Source organism: Sceloporus occidentalis, unplaced genomic scaffold (genome assembly GCF_023333645.1).
Source record: "Sceloporus occidentalis isolate IW3139 unplaced genomic scaffold, rSceOcc1.0.p SCAF_10, whole genome shotgun sequence".
NCBI classification, from domain to species: domain Eukaryota; kingdom Metazoa; phylum Chordata; class Lepidosauria; order Squamata; family Phrynosomatidae; genus Sceloporus; species Sceloporus occidentalis.
Window position 1 is genome coordinate 31,885,421 of NW_028316990.1, and position 24,335 is coordinate 31,909,755.

General features: G+C 43.0%; 1 protein-coding gene across 4 annotated transcripts; it reads right to left on the reverse strand.

The window, feature by feature from the left end:
* Positions 1 to 4,264: 4,264 nt before the first annotated feature.
* DCUN1D3 (defective in cullin neddylation 1 domain containing 3) lies at positions 4,265 to 24,314 on the reverse strand. 4 transcript variants are annotated; one of them, XM_089540212.1, is made up of 7 exons: positions 24,204 to 24,314; positions 18,466 to 18,590; positions 18,233 to 18,353; positions 12,517 to 12,760; positions 10,454 to 10,646; positions 6,549 to 7,081; positions 4,265 to 5,507 (listed from the first exon to the last, which is right to left on the reverse strand). In XM_089540212.1, exons 6-7 carry the CDS (start codon positions 6,977 to 6,979, stop codon positions 5,024 to 5,026), a joined length of 915 nt encoding a protein of 304 aa, XP_089396338.1. In that variant the 5' UTR covers positions 6,980 to 7,081; positions 10,454 to 10,646; positions 12,517 to 12,760; positions 18,233 to 18,353; positions 18,466 to 18,590; positions 24,204 to 24,314; the 3' UTR covers positions 4,265 to 5,023. The 4 variants fall into 4 exon arrangements, with proteins under 4 accessions (XP_089396338.1, XP_089396335.1, XP_089396337.1 ...); XM_089540209.1 differs by lacking the exon at positions 12,517 to 12,760; XM_089540211.1 differs by lacking the exon at positions 12,517 to 12,760 and having other exon boundaries at positions 18,462 to 18,590.
* Positions 24,315 to 24,335: the final 21 nt, after the last annotated feature.

The window sequence follows — 24,335 nt, forward strand, 5'->3', positions numbered from 1 at the left end:
CTGCGCTTTGAGCTCAAGGGCTCCCTTCCCTCCGCCTCCCTCTCAGGCCGAACCAAGCGATGGCCGAGCGAGGCTTCTCCTCGATGAGGCCCTTCTTCTCTCTCAGTCAGCGTCCGGCGAGGAAGCGGAGGAGAAGGCGAGGTAAGCGCAGTAGTCCCGCCTCGACGGCCTTTGCTTCGTTTCTCCCTAGTAGGCCACCAGTTGAGCACGAGCCAGCAGCGCCATGCGGCAGCTAACAAGGCCAATGCGATTCTAGGCTGCATCAATAGAAGTATAGTGTCTGGCTCAAGGGAAGTCATAGTGCCACTCTCTTCTGCTTTGATCAGGCACCATCTGGAATAATGTGTCCGGTTCTGGGCAAAACAATTCAAGAAGGACATTGAGAAACTGGAGCCATGTCTCCAAAGGAGGGCGACCTATGAGTCTCTGACCATCCTTTGGCCATCTGTCAATGGGATGCTTTGACTGAGAGTTCCTGCATGGCAGATGGGGCTGGACTGGATCAGGGCCCTTCTTGGGGTCTCTCCCAACTCTAGGGTTCTACGCTGCAGAAAAGGGACCTTCATGGTGAGGGCTAATGTTCTCTTCTAAGTACATGTTTCCCATCAGGACTGCCAGATGTAGAGGCACTTCTGTGCAGCCAAACAGCTACAGTCGATAAAGCACATGCTGGTTTTCTTTTGGAGCTCCTTCAAGGGCTCCATTAGCCATCTCTATGTTTGCAGTGTGGTCCCTAGCGCCTCTTCCTTTCCTGAACCTCACTTGCACTTCTGGGTCATCTCTCTCCATGTTCAGTTGAAGTCTATGTTGCATAATTTTGCTTGCATGGGGAATCCATTCTACGATCCTATAGTTGCTGCACTCTTTTGTGGATGGGGATCATAGAAGCATAGAGTTGGAGGAGACCCCAAAAAGGGCCCTGATCCAGTCTAACTCCATTCTGCCATGCAGGAAATCTCAATCAAAGCATCCCCATTGACAGATGGCCATCCAGCCTCTGCTTAAAGACCTCTAAGGAAGGAGACTCCACTGTCTATTGCTTGTTTCCAATCTACCTTTATTATCAATAGCTAAATGGGGGACTCCTTGCAGGAGAAGCTCACATCTTGCCAGGTGTATGCAGCATGGAAGTGTGCCTTTGAGAGGGCCATACGGACACAGAAGAAACCAGAGTGCTTCTCCCACCTCTTCTTACACTTTGTGAACATTATACTAAAGTGCTTCCATGAAGTTTGCAACTGTCTCCTTGCATTAAGAAACAAAACTCAAAATGTTATGTCCTCTGCCATCATCCCCAAGTGCACACATCCTCTCCAGATCAGACTGACAAGCAAAATGCATCTTTCCCTTCTCATTCATCACAGCATCTCTAGACAGAGAATCTTAAACACAGAGGATTACGGTCATTAGTGTTTAATGATCAAGGCTTGTTCTCAAGGTTTAGGGCCTTTGAGACTGGTTTCACCACACTAAAACTGACGTCTCTCCCCTCCACACACTTTCAGGCGCAAAACTTGTAATGCAAATAAGTAAATGAAATGAAACGAAATGCACACGCAGCCATAACAATGAAGAACTTCCTATCTGGATTCAAGCCCAAGGCCCACAAACTGCCAACCTCTGAACACAGCTGTACTTTTAAAACAGCATCTCTGGCAGCATTTGCACAACCTAAGAAAGGCAATGCTCTCGGTATGAATTAACACACAAAAACAAATGCCAACTTCTGCTTCTGGCAGGTGAAAAAGGATGCGTTTCAAGTGTATTTATTTTTAATCTGACCCAGGTTTGTCAGCAATTAAAGAACTAGATGACTTTATCCTGACTGAACTACTTAATTGTTACAATTCAGCTGCACCCTTAGAGCTCCTTTGAGAGAAAGGAAAAATGCCATTGAAAGGTGGCATATCTCCAGGGTTATTCTTTTACACAAAGCCATAGCAAAATAGCATACTCACCGTATTGCACAACCATAACACTGCAGAATTAAGGTCCTCCAACATGGCAACAACCCCAGCAAATATGATGATGGGCTACAGTTCCAACTATCCACAGCTAACCTGGACTTTGGCTGATGGGAATTATAGTACAACATAGCTGTACTCAAGAAGATTGTTACAGAGCATTTGCCAACATACAATACCAGGCAGAAGAGTCAGCCACCCACCTCAAAGTAATGACAAGCTCCCAGTTGAGGTTCAAAAGTAATTTCAGACTACAGCCCAAGTAGGCCAATGACTTTACTACGGTGATGCTGTTTAAATTAAATCTGCTTTGAAAGTCTTAACATACATTTAAAACAGTAATATGAAGGCCAGGATTGTTGCGGGTGAAATCCTCAGCAGCAGTCCTTTTCATCAAGTTTTATAATGCTATCAGTGTGGTGGTTGGCTTGTTGTCTGCTTCAATTTCGAACATCGTGACAAAACAATTTAGCCAGTATTAATAAAACTACCTTTTTTAGGTTGAAAAGGGTCAAGGCAAGCAAATAATCCCAAATACATGTAAAATGTAACAAAATAAGAGCATTCATGCTATTTAAAACATTGCAAAGTCTGCCTCAAATGAGATACATATGCTGATGCCACTGAGATAATTCTCAACTGAGTTGCCACCGGATTCCCTTTCTCCAACCTTTGATAAGAGCAAGGCAAGCAGAAATCCAATTGGTCCAACTTCTTTTTAACCACTGCATTTTCAGATGGCAAAAAAGGAGAAAATATCTGTCCAAATCTCTGTTTAGATGGAGCTACTAAAAAGGCACAGGTGCCATTTTGGAAACACTGTGGAAACTGTGCTGCAAATTTCCTGATATGGAGAAGTGGGATGATTGTTATGTCAATGTTCTTAAAAAGAAAAATCATTCTTATATGACTTTACTGTACTTATCAACTTATACCCAAGCATTCATTATCTGAAATTTAAATCAGAGTATTTATTTGAGTCTCCCTCACCCCACAAGGGAGAAATTTGCCACATTTATCTCAAGTTTAATAAACCTGGAAGGGCTGCAACCAGCTTTGGCTTCTAATAAAGAAAAAGCTTTTTCTGACCACTATGAAAACCCCATCCCCTGTCTAGAAGAAGAGCTCCTTCTGGGAATGGTGGGGAGAAGACTCCAACCTTTAGAACTGAGGTAGCATTGCTCTTTTACACTTTATGCAAGGGATTGCCAGGTTGCGGCCTGCCCTCTCCTGGCCTTGAGAGTCCATGGCCCCAAACAGGCAGGCTAAATAAAGTGGCATCTGACCACTCCAGCGACATGGGGCTTAGGTGACACTCGTCCCCAAAGCAGACGGATGCCACTCCAAGTCTGCCTAAGGCAGCCTGAAGCCACCAGCAAAAGATTTAATCCGCTCCTGCCAGCGGCCTGTTTGCGACCACCGCAGTGGCCCACTTTGGCTGTGCAATCGCTATGGTCCCGGAACGACTATGGCTGGTGATCACTCATATTATCATAGAGTTGGAAGACCACAAGCGCCATCCAGTCCAACCCCCTGCCATGCAGGAAATCACAATCAAAGCATCCCCATTGACAGATGGCCATCCAGCCTCTGCTTGAAGACCTGTAAGGAAGGAGACTCCACTACACTCCGAGGAAGGAGTGTGTTCCACTATCGAACAGCCCTTACTGTCAGGACGTTCCTCCTAATGTTGAGGTAGACTCTCTTTTCCTGGAGCTTGCATCCATTGCTCTGGGTCCTAGTCTCTGGAGCAGCAGAAAACAAGCTTGCTCACTCCTCAATATGACATCCTTCCGGACCATCTGCTTCTGCCGTGTGTCAAGAGAACCGCTTCAACTTAACAATTTCGTAGTCCTCACATTAATTTGAACAGGGCTGCCTGCTTCTTAGCAAGAGATAAGAATGCTTGTTTAGCCACTCACAGTTAATAATGAGCACTTTACCAGTGTAACCACTGCCTTCTTGTTAAAAGGTGGGTAGGCGAAGCAACCACAAATTATGGCAAACATTTTTGGGGCGACCGCGGCCTGGAAATAAAGTACTGCTCACCTCAAACCAGATCCTGTAGCTCTTGTCACTTTGTCAATGGTTCAAAAAAGGTTATTAAGGCCTGTTACAGACTACCAAAATAAAGCTGCTTCAGGTCTCTTTGGAGGTATGCTATTTAAGTGATGCATGGGTCCTAAGAGTCCGGAGGTTGCGCCAAAGCCACTCTCCATTCCTAAGCACAGGAGTGCAGCTTTGGTCCAGCTTCTGGATTCTTAGGGTGCATGCGTCATTTAAACAGCATACCTCCAAAGAGACCCGAAGCAGCTTTATTTTGGCAGTCTGGACCAGGCCTAAGGATCACTGACTGGCAGGTATAGTATATTCTTTCAAACAAAGGCTATGTTTTTCATCCATGCCAGGATCCAACTGAAAATCTTGCCATGCCAGACGCATACACACACACACAGAGAGAAAAACTACTGCTGCTTTCATTGGCTTTCAAACTCTTCTTTACCTGGGAATTAAATGCATTTGTAGTTAACAGTTAACACTGTTATGAACTCATGGTATAAATCTTAAAATTATCACAATATTTAAAAAAAATTCAATAATGTAAACAGCACTACACACAGTATAGACCTGCCCTGAAAACATTAAAAAAAAAGATGCAGATTTGCAGAACTTCAATCTGGCAACGGTATAATTTAGCGATGTTAATTTAACCTCACCCCAAAAATACCCCAAAACAAAAACAAAAAAAACCTTTTAAAAAAAAGTTGTGTAACCGACATCAAGACGTAATTATACCAAATTTCAAACTTTAAAAAAAAAAAAAATTTCATTTAACTTGCAGCCAGGGTCAAACATTTCAGGAAAAGAAGAAACAGGAATAACCCCAAATGTAAAGAAAGTGCCTAAAATATAGATACAGCATTTTAGAGCCCTTTCGAAATACAAGGCAGAGAAAGGTGGAAAGTAGAAAAATCTGGAGCATCTGTAAATTCCAGAGGAGTCCAGAGCTTACAGGTCAAGAACGGTTAACAGGAGGCAGCAGCTAAGTTAAAAGGCTGCTAAGTATCACGGTCTACACACAGAAACACTGTCTGTGAAGCTGCAACACATTTGGTGTCTTCTTCCTTCTTTCGCCGCTCCATTTCCCATTCCACAAAGGTATCAAAGAGACTGGGCCAAGCCTCATCTTCACTGTAATTGCTAAGGTCTGGCCCAATGACCTGAGTAAAATTTAGGAACATGTTCCACGTGTCCCGGGAGATTCCCTTGATTCCTGAGGGGTTCTCGTTCAAGAAGTGTAACCACTGGTCCAATATGGGGGGCTTGTTTTGTGTGAAGACCAGTTTCCAGAGAGCAATGGCTATTTCCCGGTGCAGTGACCTCTGCCCCTCTTCGGAGTCCAGGCCAAACTGAAAAGTAAAACGGTAGAGATCCTTGAACTTATCCTCTTGTTTGGCTTCATTTAAGAGGCTGGGAAATCGGGCACAAATCCCATCAATGCTGTCCGCGTTTATTGCTTTGCAGCCCTCAAAGAATTCCGTTCTGTTGAAGGAAAAAAGAGAGAGACCAGTTATACTGTGGCTTCTTCAAACACCACAAAAGCACAGGCACAAAACTCTCCTCTCCCCCTTTCCCCAGAATGTATTGTGGTTACTATGGCTGTGAACGGGTCCATGTCAAATAATGTGCCTGAACTGTACCAAAACAGAATCACAGTTTGGGGAGCTAAGGTAACCAAAATGGTAAATTCCAGCTAAATATAGATTAATAGATGTGAAGAAAAACAAGCACGCAAACAAATAAAACCTTAAATCCCTCAAGTGAGGGAAGCATGCCTATTTTAATAGCAAACTAATTTATATGATCATAAATGATCTCGTGTAGGCTCCATCCTCCCGACAAGAGAAACAGCAGGGAGAAGAGTTCAAGAGGTTGCTACTGCTATCCTTCCACAGGCCTGTACTACCTGAAGCAGCTATCTCACTTGTCCTCACAATAGGGTGATACTTAACAAACTTTGGGCCTTTGAAATCTGGCCTAAGGGCTCCTCTCCAAAAGCTACTAGCAGTGTTAATGTGGCCTGCTTTTTTCTTTGTTCTTTTTAATGCTTTCTACTGTAAAGGGAATGGATGGACTGAGCCATTCCTCCTACATCATTTTGCTGATTTATCTGCTGGTCATGAAAAAAAGAGACAGAGGATGAATAGAGTTATCTCGCAATCTTCAGCAAGCCTCCTCACTTCCGTGAAATTACTGACCACTGATGGTGAGCAGACAAGGTGTTAAATACCAAGCAGGGTTCAACACACAGCAGGATAAAGCAGTAGGATTCTGAGATGGTGATGGTACAGTACCGCTTCCATTGATAGGTATAGGATGTCACTGGTGATTGTCCCACACATTAAAGACCATCTGCAAGGAACACAGAACGTCTGCACTGGGTAGAAAGATCCTAGCCTAATTTGTTGTACTAAAATTTTATTTGTTTTGTTGGTCGGGGGGGGAAAGATGCAGGTGAAGCTAAAAATGTCAACATCAATAGCTTGAACTGGACAAGATTCTTCAAATGACACACAGACTAACCTTGTGAATTTGCACATGGTCGCCGCTTGGAATTTCCATGCCAGGACTAGCACTTTGAATTCGGTGGGGTCAACACAGAGGTCATTGCAAAAGCGCTCCATGCCCTCCTCTAATATGGCATCTTCTCGCTCATCTTTGTATCTCCTAAATAATTCCTCAGTTCTGTGGAGAGATGACTCCTCCATGCCAGAAACAGGTTCTTTTTTGAAGTCCCCAGAGGAAGTGGGAAGCTGGCTGGATTCTACAGCAGCCTCCATCTTCTTAGTCCCATTGACAAGGATGTCACCAGAAGATTTCCCACTTCCTGTGCTGTGCTCCTCTTTGTAGATTGTGCTGCGCTTGCCGTGAGTCTTGCCACTTGACTCTCGATCACCATTTTTGCTGCCAAGGGTGGATGATGGATTCTTGCACTTGGTGACGCACTGGCCCATATTGTTGCACGCCTGGCTGTTAGAGCAGGCCTCTTGCTGTCGCACACCCACTCCACCACTGCTCAGCGGGCCTCAACATGCCACCAGCGACAGTCAAGCAATCTAGGGAAAATCGGATGAGGAAGAAGAAAGAAGGTTTAGGAGAACATCAGTAACACAGAACACATCAAGCTTTTTGTCGGTCAGTATGGCTGTTAACAGTAAGATTAATTTCAGCAGCGGAGATTTCTTTTGCTTTCATGAAGTTTGTTGATTAGCATACTTTGCATATAACCAACAACAAAAGGGAAAGATACACTCTTGTGTGAGTGTGAAATAAAGCAGAGCCCAAAAACTACTTAAGCACAATAGCTTTATCGGCCAACCTAAATGCACAAAATGCGCCATGTAAGTTTTCAAAGCTCTACTTCATCAAAGATGTTCAAAACATCATACAGGAAAGGGAAAGTGATGTTAGAGTCACAGGCCTACATTTTTGGATCAGATGTTATCTCTGCTGCAGTTTAGTTAGTTTAGAAGGACCTTAATACAGGCTATGACTGCTCTCCCCCTTCGGCCATGTGGTGACAAGAGAAAGGACAGTAAAATTTAAACTCCATTAGCAATAGTAAAGTTTAAACCCTCCAAATGAACTGAATTACAACAGAAACAACATCTGATACAAAATGTAAGCCTGTAACTCATTAGCACCAGCACTGTTCTTCTATATTATTTTTAAATGTCTTCTGCCTGATGAAGAAGCCAATGGAGCCTCAAAGGCTTGCATGATGCATTTTGTGCTTTGGTTGGCTGGCCAATAAAGGATTTTGGATTTTGTTTTATCTTGCTGCATGGCCAACACAGCTTCCCCCAAATGTCATTCTACCATTCTACCTGTATGTAACAAAATCAGTGCCATGATGGAAGACGTTTTCCCTCCTTAATGAGAGTAGAGGAATACCTCTAAGATGCTGCTTCCATCTGCAACCTTTTTAAACAGATGGATATATTAAGAACTAACTTTTAAAAATACGTTTTTTTCAGTGAGAGCTGCCTTTCTGCAGCTTAGTGCCCTTCAGATATACTGGACTAGAACCATGTCACTCCAGCCAACATGATCTCTGGCCATACTAGCTGGGAATTACAGGCAATGTGTCCAACATCTCGAAGGTGCCCAGTTGGGGAGACTGCTTTATAGTCTAAAGACCTTTTAAACTTATGGATCTTGATAAACATACTTTCTAATCCCACATTGCTGTACTGCACATGTCCCAAAGAATCTTTTCGGACTGTAGATACTCAAAGAGTTGTGTTTCAGTATGCAACTGAAGGAATATAGAAAGCTGTTTTACATCAGATCAGACAACTTGTTCATTCTAGGCTAATGTCATCATCTTTGACTAGCACTGGAAAGATCTTCAACCAGATGTCCTTCCCACCAGTAGCTACTGATCATTTTAACTAAGGAACCCAGGAATTGAAGCTGGGCTCTTCTAAATCAGAGGTAAGCATTGTGCAACACCCTACACATTCTTCAATTGCAGTTCGCAATATTCTTCACCACTGGCTATGTTAACAAAGGCTGCTGGAACACTTGGAGGCCAAAAAACATCTAGAGGACCTCATGAACTTCAGCCAGATGCAAAGCAGGTACACTGCCAACTCAATTGTGGCATTTTCCTAATGTGTAGTCTTCTCCATGAATTGGATACACTTAGGTTCCCAAAATACACCCATTGGATTGGCATGATGCTTTATTAGTGGCCTTAAATAAGCAACAACTTGGACAGTTTATGTGGTAGCTTAGCCTGGGCTATAGGCTCTTATGTTCCATGCTGTTTCCCCATCAACAACTCCAAAAGGAGGTGGTTCACACTGTGCATTGCACAATAGGGCAAACAACATTGGACCACTCATCAATACTGTCTCTTCCTAATCATGTCTCCCCCCTCTTTGGGCGAAAGAACCCATTTTCACCTGGAAGCACCAATAGACAAAGCAAAGTTTCCCAGCTCTGCTAAGAAAGCAACATAGCTAATAAAAGGAAATTCCTAAAATTCTTTCCATAAGGTTACAAAGAGGTTGATTCATGTGTAGAATTTGTCAAGGCCTACTACTCTGACTAAGAATATTCTCTCTCCCTCCTCTCTGGAAGCTATTAAAAAACCATAAATGCATTTTAAATACTTAAACATACAAGATACGATAATTTGTATCAGTCTACTGCCAAGTTAGGACTTCTGGCTCCAGTCACCACACTTTCTCTTCCATCACTCTTGCACATTTTGGATTTTACAGTGAAAATCTAAGCTCTTTTAAAACAGGCTTGAAAGAGTTGCCAAGGAAAGAGGGAGAATAACCAACAATACAGTAATCTTCCCCCCCCCCCCCCCAATTTTGGAAGCTGTTAGAACATATTACGGGGACCAATATGTATATGCTTCTGTGTGCTAAAGCAGTGAGGGTACCTATGTTGTTTGCCCTTGAGATGAAGTTATTGCTGAGTCTCATAAAAAAGGAAGTGTTACAATTTTAAAATGATGCAGAGTTTGGGCTGAGATGGCAGCCTGTCCTTTCAGCTAAGGCTAGTTGACGAGAGGGTGGGAAATGACCCAAACTACATGTTATACCTCTCATGCCTTCAAAAATCCTCAGATTCTTCCCAAAGTAAATTTTGGGATGTGACTTTTAATCCCCAAATGTCTCCCACCTGGTCACTTGTGCTATAACTGCTGGTCAAAGCTGAAAGTGACATCATGAGCAACACAACAACATAAAAGTAATGGTGTGCCCTGCCAGGAGGGTAAACATCAGATCTCACTCCCACACTCTTGCCTACCCTTGTTTGATACAGGCTGTCCTGAATGCTATTGGAAGCTTTCCTAGGAAGCACACAGCAACCCATCTCACAGCAAGGGGCAATAGGAGTACAAGTGACCCAGAATATATACACCACTACACCCTTCTAAGCAGATGTCTGATCTCAATCCCTGTTTCATCTTGAAAACCTGCTGCCTTCTCTACTGCTGCTGTAGCTTTATATCTAACACTTCATTGTTCGTGATATATGCAAGTTCAGACAGAAGAGGTACATTCTTCTAAGTGGTCAGAGAAAGCAATACCAAAGCAACACCTCCAAAGGTGTTCTTCTGCAAAGTATAAATCAAAGAAAGACACGGCTTCCTCCTGAGAGACACAGAGACACATTCGAGAAACACCCATCCATTCTGAGAAAGCCTGATCCACTTTAAACTGGCAACGATTTTAAAATGTGAGGTGAAATGTATGTATAAGGCTTTCCCAATGTGGTGCTTTCCAAATGACACTACTGACCATAGTAACTGAGAATAATGAGATTTGTCACCCAGCCCATCTGGAAGACACCAAATGTGGAAGAAACTACTGTACAACAACATCCTTTGCAAGCAGTAAAGGGTCACAGTTCCACACTACACCCCATCCATGGCATATATAAGAAAACCAAAGACAACTTACACAATGTCCTCCAAAACGCGGCAAGGGATTGCACCATTTAGTCCCACTCTGCTCCCAAGCATCTAGGTCTCTTCGTGGACTGCTATGGAAAACAGGGAAAGGGCTTACAAAATCCCAGGAGGAAACTGAAGGGCTGTGTGAGTCAGAAGCATGAGTAGCTGCCGTAAAGCAACACGTAAAGTTCAACCTTCTCCTGCAAAAGAAAGTAACAGTTAGGCCTCATATACACAACTACTGCATACCAGCTGCAGTGCTAACTCCTAGCAGGCTTGTATGTTGGCCAGCTATTCATATTCGTTCAGACACCAAACCACTGAAGAACATTGTCATGACCAAGATGTCTCACACAGAGGTTTTGCAATGCCACCAATATTAGATATAATAACCCAGACCTTTGACATGTCTTTAAAGATCTTCATCATATTTTCCTCCTTGTGGTACATACTACTCTTTGAAAATGTGCCTGGTGCCATTTCTACTGTTTTACTTCCCTTACTGCTTTTTAGGTTTAATATTAATCATTACATGGAATAATCATACTGTAAAGTAGTCTGGGACCTATGAAAAGCAAAGTACTGTAGTTAGTCTTTTAAAATAAACGTGGTCCTATTCTTTCATTGCATTCAAAACAGGGAGTGAAGAACATTCACAAAACATCTTCCTTGATGTAAGAGGCTACTAGCTGAGAAATCATTAAACTCTGCAGGAGTTCTCACTTTCAATGTCTTCTTCCTTCCCACTATATGGTGAAAAACAGCACAACTAGTAAAAAAATGTACACAAAGACCAGAATGGATTTAGCGTAAGCTCACTATACCTATTAAATATGACCTCCTTTCTGGGAATAGAGGCAGAGAATAAATATTGGAGAGTAGTCCTATATTTTGTAACAGCAGCCAGATTATTATTAGCTAAGAACTGGAAAACTGAAAAAATACCCAATATACAGTAGATGGTTGGTTACCAAAACATTGGGAATTAAGAGAAATGGATAAGTTAACAGCATTAATACACAATAGATCTGCAAAAAAGGAAGGAAGGGAATGGGACCCTCTAGAGAAATATGTGAATAAGATTTGGAATATTAATACATGATAAAAGATAAATGACACTTACATAATAGATGGGAAGAGTTTAACATAAAATAACAGCAAAATAAATACTTAGTCCAGAGATATACAGAAATACAAATGATAGAAGAGGGAAAAATACTACAACAAATTAAGAAAATACTGAAAATGATAGAACTGATTGTAAGGGTTATCTAAATAGTCGTGCTTTTATTTTTATATTGTAATGGGGAAATCAATCAAGAAGATGCAAGATAGAGTAAAGGCAAAATAGAAGATCCACAATGTATAAGACTGTATTGTACAATTGCTATTTTATTGGTTTTAATAACGGCAATAAAGATTATTTATTAAAAAAAGAAGAAAGCTTCCATTTCCAGACTTTGAGAGTTTGTTTTTTTTTCAGTCAAAATTCCCAGAATCCTCTAGTTAAACAATTCTGGTAGCTGCAGTCAAGAAGAAACTTTCCCTACCTCCCTATACATGTTTGTAAGTGGCAGGGTTTGGGGCTGGGGTTGTGTGTGTTTGTGTGTGGTTAACTCCCTTCTGTTAGATATTTGGATGTTTCCCACACTTTTTGCTTTTAAGCACCATCTATCTGAATAGGTTTTCAGAGAATAAGCAAGTATCTGATTTGTCTTTACAGCTGTTTCTTTGCTTTACTTTACTGCAGTGATTCCCAAACTTTGGCTCTCCAAGTGTTTGGACTTCAACTCCCAGAAGCCCCAGTCTGGAATTGTGGGAGCTGAAGTCCAAAAGCATCTGGAGGATCAAAGTTTGGGAACCACACTGCTTTACTGTATTGTAGCAAATATTTGGCCTTATAATTAGTGAATTAAATTGACTGTTTGCTGTCCTGAACTCTGATGAGGAAAGGTGTAATATAAATCAAAATGAAAATGATGATGATGATGATGCTAGATATAGAGATTGCATCCAATCTCACTTGAATAACAGAAAACAGAAGACTGCACAAACCTACTTTCAACACACCTCCAACCTGTTTTGCAGAGAGTCAATTGACACGCCAAAGAAGAGAAAAGTTCTGTTCACTTGGTTACCTATGCTGGCCTGTAAACATGCTGCTGGGTACCAGGTGCCAGCAGTTTGAGCATCTGTTGTTAACAGACAACAGCAAACTCTCCCAGACTATTTTGGAATCAGTTGTGTTACAAGTTGTTCTGTAATCAGGTTGCATCGCAGCCCTGATGATATTTATCCATAAATAGCAACAGACCTGGAGGAGGGGAGGGAAGAAAAAGGAAGAGCAAAGCAGGAAAGAAGTCTATGTTCAAAAATATATCTGGAAGACTAATGTTCTGGGAGAAAGGGGAAATGCACTTGCTGAATGTCTAAGATACACATATAGGACAACACAGAGACCAGGACTATCCAAGCTCTGCTTGTTTATAACTAAGCATTCACTCTGACAACACGAATGAGCAGAAATAAACAGAAAGAGGCTTTGTATCAAGTCAGGCCACTGGTCCATCTAGCTTATGCCATCAAGTCTTACCGGACTGGTCAGTTCCTAGAGCTTTCAGATAGTTTTCTCAGCCTAAGAATGCAGTGACAAACAGGTTTTATAGTTTTTCTCCCCATCATGGGAAAAATGAAGACTTCTGCACAGGTCTTGAGAAACAAGTCGCATTTTGCAAAGCCTCTTGGGGAATTATGCTTTAAAAGAAACATGTTTTCTGTGCAAAAACTGTGGGTTTTTTGCAGAATAATTCTCAAAGAGACTGCAAAGTGCAAAGAATATCATGACTTGGCAAGGGCTTTCTGAGTGTTGGGGAAACCATTCTTCTGCCAAGAGATGAAAAGTGGTGAATCACCATTGCTATCCCAGCCCTATTTGGTCATGCTGGGAGGGTTGAACCTGGAACCTTTCCTCATGCAAAGTATGTGTTGTATTGCTTCGCTATGTCTTCTCATAGTCTTCTGGGCAACCTGGGCATAAAATGTTGTGTGTAACAAGAGTGTGTTGCATTTTGTGTCTTACTCCCCCCCTCCTTTGTCACCTCATCTTATTTCCTATATCTTTAAAAATCTTCCTTTTCTGATACAGCTTAACCACTTAGTCTCCTCAGTGCCAAGTAAAGAGCTATGTAAAGAGCAAAGCACAATGTAAATGTTTAAAATATGAAGTGAGAAATGCCCAATGTCCATGTAAGATTCAGGAAAGCAAGAGGCATTAGGGATCATATTGCAAATGCTGGATAATGGAATGTACCAAAGAATTTCAAAAGAAAGCCAGCCCATGGTTTATAGACTACAGCAAAGCTTTTGATAGTACAGTGGGCCCTCTCTGTTCTGGATCCTCCCGCATAAGGGAAAATCCGTCTATGCTCGAGCCCCATAGGAAAGTTGTCACAGAGTGGCATGACGCTCCTTTTGAACTTGGCAGAAAGGCAGCACACAAAATGATCACCGTAAGGGAAGTGTTAAACTAGCACCTCTACGGCTCTTTTCCAAATCTTGCCGTCTAAAGGAAGAGAGGGAACCTGTGGTCCTGCAGACATAGTTGGGCACCAACTCTCATAAGCCCATCCTCCTTCATAGAGTGGTCAAAAGCGAGAGCTTAGTCCATCCCTGGAATGCCTAAAAGAAGGACTGACCTCTTATACTTTCTCCATCACAGTACTGCTGCTAACCTTTTTGAATGCTTGGGTGCAAAAATGGTATTGGTAGCAGTTGTTTGGCACTTCCCCTCAAAGGAGTGCTGAGAGGAATCTGACTTTGAAGGTTTCGGGTAAATCAGGCAATGTTATCATGTTAAAGTCAAAGGCTATAATCAATGCTAATGTAGTTGACATTTGCTTTGATTTTTCATCCTTTTTGACATGTGCACATTGTTAGTCTCGCCTGCACCTGGTCACCTCCCCAACATATCACCACCCTTTACTGTGATTCCCTTTATCCATCCAGCCTTTAGGGTGAGCAGAAACAGTCATCCCTGCTGGAATTTTGTAAGTTCTTTGGCATTGTTTTCCTTTGGTTCATCCTTTACATCCTTTGTTACATGCCCCTAAGTTTTACTCTCAACTTATGCATGGGTTATATCAAAATCCATAACTTTGGCCCCAAAGCTGCCCTCCACTTATACATGTGGCTGACTTATAGTTGAGTATATACAGTAATATCTGTGTAGGACATCCAATTGGAAAGAAGAACCAGCACTAAGAAAAGTTTAGCTAAGTGTTATAATATTTAATTTTGCCCGTTACTCAGCTGTTTCAGCTACTGTTGCTCTTAACAGTAAATTCCTACATGATGAAATGCATCGACTTATCACTTTCCCTTATCACATAAGGGAAAGAAAAAGAAGTGGGATTTCATAGGGGGGTTGCTCTTTTTCTGCATCAGCATCTGAGTAGGTGACACCTGTTCCTCTATATTCATTAAAAATATGTGACAATGAGGGAGGAAGGGGAAGAATTCACATACAAGAGCTTTAAAATCTCACTTTAAAAAAGGAAACCAACACCCCTGCAAGCCATCAAGCTATGTTAATTACAGAACAAATTTAGCTGCTAAAAAACAGATGGAGATCAAAGTGAAAAATAGGAAAAGATGACTGCTCTAAGTGAAGAAGAAAGAGAGACATAAGACTGTCTAAGCTTCTTTTAAGTCACTCTTTTGCATTCTGCCACTGTCAACAAAAACACCACCACAATCCTTTTCCTGACAGTTCCCTTGACGAAACAGACCCAAGCCTTCTGCTTTCAGTTATTCCATCAAGAAAAACAGGATAAATTTAAACATAACTCCCAGTCTTCCTGCTTTTTCATTTGTTCACTCACAAAGTACACATTAGTCAGGCATCCTAGACCTAGCGGCTGCAATCCCTCCCAAACAAAGTACTTGCTGTAAAGTTATGAGAGCTCTGGTGGCACAATAAGCTACAATTCCCAGGATTCCCTAGCACTGAGCCAGGGCAGTTAAAATGGTCTCAAACTGGATTATTGTTGCAGTGTGTTTTGGACCTAAGGAAAATTAACCTTTTATAGAGAGGCACCAGCAACTCTAGAACTAGTCCTATGGTGGAAAACAGGGAGACAGAGAAAGCTTGCAATCTTCTTATTCGACAAACTAGCTTTGTGTCTGCCAGATATTTCAGTCTACAACCACCATCATTCCTGACCATACAGTGGGCTGATGGGAACTGCAGTCCAAAACAACAAGATGGCACCACATAGGAGAATGCTACATGAGACATCTCAACACCCCATCCTGCATGCATAGCCTTTTATATAGCAACTATTCAAACATTTTGTTTCAAAATGTAGATCTGGACAGAACAGTAATTATTCTGTTCCTCTTCTGCATTAGCTACACTAAAGGATCTCTTTCCTCATGCCACTATAATCCAAGAGCTAAATAATTCTCTTTCATGTGTTATACTGTGAAGGTCCTTCTCAGACAGAGCATGTCTCTGATGATATCTCTTCTCTACGAAGTAGTCTGTCTTCCCCCACCTCCAGCTTCCATTGTATAGAGGCTGGCCCCTTGGATGTGCCATAGAAATCCAAATCCCAGGCTCCGGATAAATTATGCATATCCCATAGGTTCCGCATAAGCGGATTTACATAAATACACTAGTTTTGCCCAAACTGCAGTGTTTGGGTTTTCGCAGAACATTATGGCAAGATGGCATAGAAGGAAGAAGAGAGTATGCACTGGATAGAAACAAGATGGACAAGGTAACAAGCAACAGACCTTTCATAACCAGAGCCTTGTGCAACCCACCAAGAGCACCTTACAAGCTTTTAGCAGAAGCCAATTACCCATCTGTGTCAGCACCAATTTCTAGAAATCACGAGGGTTGCATTTACATATACAAGAAAAGCGTTAAAGTAGGCTTAAGACTAAAAATAAAGAAAACAAAAAATAATGACCACAGAAGATCTAGATGAATTCATCCTAAATGATGAAGAGATCAAAATTGTCAAAGATTTCCCACACCTTGGATCAAACATTGATCAAAATGGAGACTGCAGTCAAGAAATCAGAAGACTGGGAATGGGAAGGGTAGCTGTGAAAGAACTAGACAAGATCCAAAAGTGCTAAAATATAAAACTGAACACTAATGTTAGGATCATCCAGACCATAGCATTTCCCATCATCACGTAGTCATGTGAGAGCTGGACAGTGAAGAAAGCAGACAGAAAGAAAACCAACTCATTTGAGATGCGGTGCTGCAGAAGAGTGTGAAGATACTGTGGACAGCCAAAAAAGACAAACAAATGGGTCGTAGAACAAATGAGGCCTGAACTCTGCCTGGAAGCTAAGATGATGAAATTGCGGCTGTTGTATTTTAGTCACATTGTAAGAAGGTATGACTCATTAGAAAAAGCAATCATGCTAGGAAAGGTAAAAGGCAGTAGTTAGATGCCAGATGATTCAATCAAGGAACCTTCAGGACCAGAGCTGAGCATTTGAGTACGGAGGACTTGGAGATGTCTCATGCACACAGTCACCATGAGGCAACTCAAAGGCAGCTAACAATAACATATTATATATGGACATGCACTCATTCTAAGCCATACTCTCAGCTAGCCATACCCAGGAAGCCGTACTCTCAGCTTGCAAATTGTGTGACATGCAACAAGACTCCACTTGGGCATCATCATCTCCACCTCACTATACAATTCTTTCCTGGTTTTTTTTTAGATCTACTGTATTCATAAATCAGATAGAAACACTTTTAAAATGTCATGGAGTTCCGCCAAAGGAAGACTAAGAACTTTTTTTGTTATAGGAACAAACAACCAAGATGCAAGCCAGGGAACTATCAGTGTACCACAACAGATCATCAAGCAATACACAAAAAAGCTCCCATAATGTGCATATAGACAAAGACAAGATAATGAGGTTGTTGTACTATGGCCATGCCATGAAAAGGCATGACTTATTGAAAAATACAATAATGCTAGGAAAGGGGAGGGATGTCAAAATAGAGGAAGACCACATACTAGATGGATGGACTCCATTAAGTCATGGGTATAAATTTAAGGACCTAAACAGAGCAGTGGAGGATAGGAAGTCTTGGAGAAGTCTCATCCACAGGATTGCCATGAGTCGGGACTGACTTGAAGTCAGTTAACAACAATTAGAGATAAGGTGGAAATTGGCATTAACTTTTCTAGCCCCTTTTCACTTTACTTTCTTTGTACTTCCAAAGCAGGCAAGTCAATATGTGCAGAAAACGTAACACTTAAGTTACTTAATATGTAACTTTCAAGATACAGAACTCAACATTTTTCAGTGCTCTATAGGGTGGGTGGGGCAGTAGGAAGAAATAACAGAAACATCTTACTGATATCAAGTGTATAACCGAGAACCCATAACAGCAGAAACATCCCCACTATACCTGATAGCCAATACAATGAAGATTATTGCTTTGCAAGTGGATCAAAAGCTAGCTGCTAATCTACCAAACTCAACATGAGAACTCAGATGTTTGAGCAGGAGGACTGTCTCTTCAAAACTGCAGTACTTGAAATCATATCATAGCTAAGGGGCTAGTTCCTCCTGCTCTCCTCCACTCATTTCGACTGGTCCTAGCTGTAGTTCCCAATATTGGGGTCATTCTCGACTGCTAGCCAATGCTGCCTGGGACTCTGGGAACTGAAGTCCAGATAACATCTGGGGGAGTGAGACTCTGTACTACAGCTCAAGTGTGAGCATCTTAATTCTGCATACATACCCAGTTTGTTTTGACAAGGTATTCCAAAGGGGGGTGCTTCTCAATGAATGCACAGACCATGAGCCCAACGATGTGGATCTGGTTCTTCAAAGGCCATCTGGATATTCATGAAGTCCAGGACCTAAGGTTTCATAATTATTATTTTAAAACAGGGAATTGTACAGATTTGGATTAACAGTAAAAAAAAAATCTTGGACAAATGTAACCACTTGTGATAGTCCAACGTTACCAACCCAACTGTGGAAAGATGTGCAGACATCCTGCCAAATGCTCCTCTTCCTGGCGACTGTTCAATTCTTGCTGGTTTCTGACATCAGAATTCAAACATCTTGGGTGTGTTGATAAAATTACTGATTTCCTTGATAGAGAAAAACAGTGGGGTAAGTGCAAAAGAATTGCTTAGTTTAGGGGTAGACTAAACATGGTGGCCTCCAAAGGTTTTCGACTTCTACTTCCATACTCCTTGAGTATTGGCTGGCAGTGATTGGAGCTGTAATCCAACACATTCAAGGGGTAGGAGATGGCTTGCTCTGGATTAAACAAAGACAGGCAACTCAGGAATATTATGGCATGAGGTAGCCTCTCTCTCTCTCTCACTCATATACATACCAAGATGCTTTTTGGATTGTGTGGCCAACCAGAAATACACGCATTTCACTTTTTCATTTCCAAGCCTATTATTAAATCTGTTTTAATCTATTGGAGCTGTTGTAGTTTATTTTTTACCCCCACCTCCATCGTGGTTTTCTGTTATCATTTATGAAATTTTAGCCTGCTCCCCTTTTATGCTGAGTAAGCCACTCAGAGAACTGTCATTTTTAAACAGGGTGTGCATGTATATGTGCTTTCGAGTCACCTATTAGCTTATAGCAACCCTAGTGAATTCCATAGGGTTTTCTTAGGCAAGGAATACTCAGAGATGGTTTTGCCAGCTATTTCCGCTGAACTATAGCCTACAGCACCTCGTATTTGTTGGTGGTCCCCCATCCAAGTACTAACCTGGCTCACCCTGTTTAGATTTCAAGACAGGATCTGATGCCTTTAGGGTATTTAGGCCCTTAATAGGGTGGTCTATAAAATAACAGGATGACCTATAAATAAATGACAGAGAGAAACCTAACAGTTTTCTGTGCTATTTTAAAGGGGGGGGGGGGGATCAGAAGCCTCTGCATGCAAACAAAAGGGATAGGGAGTTTCTATGGGAGAGTGTCTGGTTGCACACAGTCACATGACGGAAGAGAAGAGAAGCAACACGGGGCACTGGGCCCTAGTTGTCATTGAGCCTGTAATCCCCTCAGATCAACGCTTGTAAGACTGTAGATTTGACAGTGCTACAGAGAACACCGAGAGCCAGGCCATCACACACAAGTGTTAAAAGTGCCATGTGTTTGTGATTTGGAGTTTCAGAGATGGTCCCTGAAAGGTGTGTGCTTTCCAAAGCCCATTCATATGTGACTCTGAGTGGCAAGGAAGGTCTGCTTGCATAGTCAGGATTAACAATTCAACACCAAAAATACCATAGTTGTGCAATGCATGTATCTGTTGCAACTTGGCACCCAGTGCATCTATGAAACTGACCTACAAATTATGGTAATTGTGTGCAGCTACTACATGCTCCAACTCTCCAGATACATCTCCAAAGAAGTCCAGCCCCTCCTGAATGTGTGACACAAATTACTAAGTATGGCCTGTTACAGACTGCCAAAATAAAGCTGCTTTGGGTCTCTTTGGAGGTATGCTGTTCAAATGATGCATGCATCCTAAGAATCCGGAAGCTGCACCAAAGCTGCACTCCAGTGCTTAGGAATGGAGTGTGGCTTTGGCGCGACCTCCAGACTCTTAGGACCCATGCATCATTTAAATAGCATACCTCCAAAGAGATCCGAAGCAGCTTTATTTTGGCAGTCTGTAACAGGCCTACATAAATCCCCCCTCCCCTGGGATGGGAAATAACAACTAGAGTGCAATGCCAACTGGGAAAGAAATGCCAGCTGGTAAAGTGCAATAAAACATGGTACACCAATCTAAAGAGTAACCTGAAGGTCTTCCTTAAGAGCTTTGTATGTCCAGCTAATACAGTGGGGCAACCAAGGAAGAAAAGGACAGCTTCCAGGAACTTTAGAAGAACTCTGTGGTTGGATATTCAAAGTATTTAAGGGGTAGGTATCCCACTGGACTCCAAAGCTATACTGGAAGAGTCAGAGCATCAATTGTTTTAGTCAAACTGCCCAAAGAGTACAAACATTATCCTCAATGGTAGCCGTAAAAGGAAACAGCTTCCAGTTAATGTTTGCTTAACCAGCGCTCAACAATTCTTAGCCATTTCTCATTGAACAAGCAAGTCTTCTATTACTATCTGCAAAAAATGAAGAAGAAGATTAACCTGCACTAAAGCTTCTGAATCATCACCGTATTAAATTTTAAAACGTATATTGAAAGATCAGCACTTCCTTATAATGAAAGCCTTCGCTCCCCTTCATAAAAGGACACCCTTCCAATTACACTGTTTCTATTTGTTTTTACATAAGTCGACCTCCTGTATAAGCCGAGGGCAAGTTTTGGGTCCAAAATAATGCATTTTGCTATGATAAGTCGAGGATAAAATTTAGGGGCATATAGCAAAGATCTAAAGGCTTAAGCAAAGCAAAACAAAGGCCTGTTACAGACTGCCAAAATAAAGCTGCTTCGGGTCTCTTTGGAGGTATGCTATTTAAATGATGCATGGGTCCTAAGAGTCCGGAGGTCGCGCCAAAGCCACACTCCATTCCTAAGCACTGGAGGGCAGCTTTGGTGCAGCTTCTGGATTCTTAGGATGTATGCATCATTTAAACAGCATACCTCCAAAGAGACCCGAAGCAGCTTTATTTGGGCAGTCTGTAACAGGCCAATGTCAAAGGACCCATAAAATCCTGGCAGACATAACTATTAAGACTGGATGGATGAGGGACTAGAGGGGTTCAGTGCTTCCAGGACAGATTATACTCTTGCTTTTCACCAAGGGATGGTTCCTTCTTTTAAATAAGAGTTCAGATACAGTACTTACATTGACCTGTGGATAAGTTGAGTCAGGTTTTTTGGGGTCAATTTGTGGACCTAAATTTCTAGGCTTATACATGAGTATATACAGTATTTGGAATATTAGAAAGACTGGGGTTTTTTAAACAAAATAAACCTGATTTTTCCCATGAAAAACACACCTCTGAACTCAGTACTCCCACAAACCCTAAATCCCTTAAGGGCAGGGCGTGCTGCTTTTTAAAGGGCTGCCTCCACGCCCTTCAGATAGGAAGAGAATATGAATAATGACTGGAAAAGCAAACCACACAGGAATGTGGCGTTTTGTCGGCACGTTTCCTACCCGGCCAATTAAAAGGGAGGAGGGAGGGAAAGACGTTTTCAACAGTTGGGGAAAACCCACTTCTTGTTTCACTTGTACTGCAAAGCAAAGCCTAGTTTCACTATCTTCTCTGTGTTACACCAAGTACTACTTTACTCAGTGACAACCATCACAAGCTGCACTGTGATACATGTGGATCCTGTACCTGGGCCACAGGGGGAAACAAGCTGCCTTATAAACAAACTGAGGCCTGTTACAGACTGCCAAAATAAAGCTGCTTCGGGTCTCTTTGGAGGTATGCTGTTTAAATGATGCATGGGTCCTAAGAGTCCGGAGGTTGCGCCAAAGCCACTCTCCATTCCTAAGCACTAGAGTGCAGCTTTGGTGCAGCTTCTGGACTCTTAGGATGCATGCATCATTTAAACAGTATACCTCCAAAGAGACCCGAAGCAGCTTTATTTTGGCAGTCTGTAACAGGCCTGAGTTTCTGTTTCAGTCCAAGGCTATATCCAAGAGTACATTCTGGCGCACTGCATATAACCACACCTCGCCCATCCATCTTTGAAGAGCGCAACTCTGCAAACCGGCAAAACAAAGTAATTAGGTTTTTCCAAATGGAATTTTGGAAGTTCTTTGGCATCATTTCCCTTTGTTTCATCCTTCAGGTCCTTTGTTGCACGCCCTTATGTTTTACCCCCGACTTAGATATCGAAGTCCATAATTTGGTCCCCAAAACCTGCCCTCGACTTATACTTGAGATCAACTTATAGTTGCGTATGTATGGTACTCACATTCCCAGAAAGTCTGAGAAAGTCATGGAGGGAACTGTTTTTGAGAAGGTTGTGCATCGGGAACGAATACCCACCTGCTTTAAAGACTAACAACATGGCAGCTCCTGTCCTCACGAGCTCAAAAGACACATTGAAAGTCACATATTAAAAGTTAGCATCCCCTTGGGTTTAATAATGTTTCTCTATGAATAAACCCAGCCTGAATTGGGTTTCTCAGTGAACCCTTGATAAGTAGCCTCAAAAGGAAGGGGAGCAAGGAGTTCCCCTTTCTCTCAGTCAAAACTGTGTGTCCAGAAGGAAAGTTAGTTGGAAGTTCGGTCCCTATGAGTTTAGTGTTCCTTGTGAGCAAGCGTCCGCAACAACTGGGCTTTAAGCAAACCGTCTTAATAGCAACAGCAGCTTCATTCTGCTTTGGTCAGGCCTCACCTGGAATAATATTGTGTCCAGTTCTGGGCCCCACACAGGGATGTAGCCAAGGGGGGGGGGGGTTCTTGGGGTCCGGACCCCCCTTCCATTAGAAAAATGAATGGTGTGTGCTGCTCCGCCGCCACACCCAAGCCCCATTATAATGGTGGTACCTAGTCTGGACCCCCCCCCCCCTTCCTAAAATCCTAGCTACGTCCCTGCCCCACAGTTCAAAAAGGACATTGAGAAACTGGAGCCATGTGTCCAAAGGAGGGCAACTAAGATGGTGAAGGGTCTGGAAACCATGAAGCCCTATGAGGAGAGACTTAGGAAGCTGGGGATGTTTAGCCTGGAGAAGAGAAGGTTAAGGGGCGATATGATAGCCCTGTTTAAATACTTGAAGGGATGCCATGTTGAGGAGGGAGCAAGCTTGTTTTCTGCTGCTCCAGAGACTAGGACCCAGAGCAATGGATCCAAGCTGCATGAGAAGGAACTTCCTGACAGTAAGGACTGTTTGACAGTGGAACACACTCCTTCCTTGGAGAGCAGTGGAGTCTCCTTCCTCGGAGGCTGTCTTTAAACAGAGGCTGGATGGCCCTCTGTCAATGGGGAAGCTTCGGCGGAGAGTTCCTGCATGGCAGAATGGGGCTGGACTGGATCAGGGCCCTTTTGGGGTCTCTTCCAATTCCATGATTCTATATTATGATTTCTATAGCCCTTTATAGCGCACTAAGTAGTCTCTAAGCGGTTTGCAACTGTAAGCCAATAGCAACCTGAGAAGGAGGCTGTGTTTCAACATGAAGCCTTTGGCAGAGCAGACCCTGACCAAGGAGGATGCAGGGGCCTGTCTGAGTGTCGGACTGGGACTCTGCGGAATCAGTGCCTTTGAGGCCAAGGGAGAGGAAGAAGATGGTGGGCTTCAGTCTACTTTGGACCAAAGGCATCTGAGGAAGTCGGTTCAAGTCCAGGACTTCTGCTGCTGCTGCCGCCAAGGTCCTCCTTCCAGAGGCTCAAAGGCGCCGCCAGGTCTCCCTAGAGACCGATCCTGACCCGGCTGTGTCTCTGCACTCTTCCCTTCTGGAGACCGAGTCCCAGCCTCGCTCTCTCAGCCTCCTCCGAGCAATCCTTGCCGAGAAAACCCAGGGTCCAGGGGCGCCAGGAGCCGCTTCAGCGAGGCACACAACGGAACGCACCGCAGAAACAGCCCAGTTTGGGGCCGCGTTTAATGCAGCTGGGGATTCTGGGAACTGTAGTTTTGTGAGAGCGCTGGGGCCACAATCCGCGACGGTTCCCAGCATTCCCAGGGCAGCCAAGGCGGTCTCCGACTGGGCGACCTCCGCGGTGCCTTCTGGACCTGAGGGCAACTAACCTTCGAAGAGAGGCGCCCGCAACGGAGCCCCCCAAAAGGACGGAAAGAGCGAGGGTCCAATCCACTCACCTCCAGCGCCTCACAGCCACCAGGACTCCCACTCGGGCTTAGCCTCCCTGCATCACTTCCGGGGGGTGGGGCCTACGGAGGGAGTCAGCTGGCGGCGCCATGACGTCAAGGACGCCCCTGACGCCGCACGCA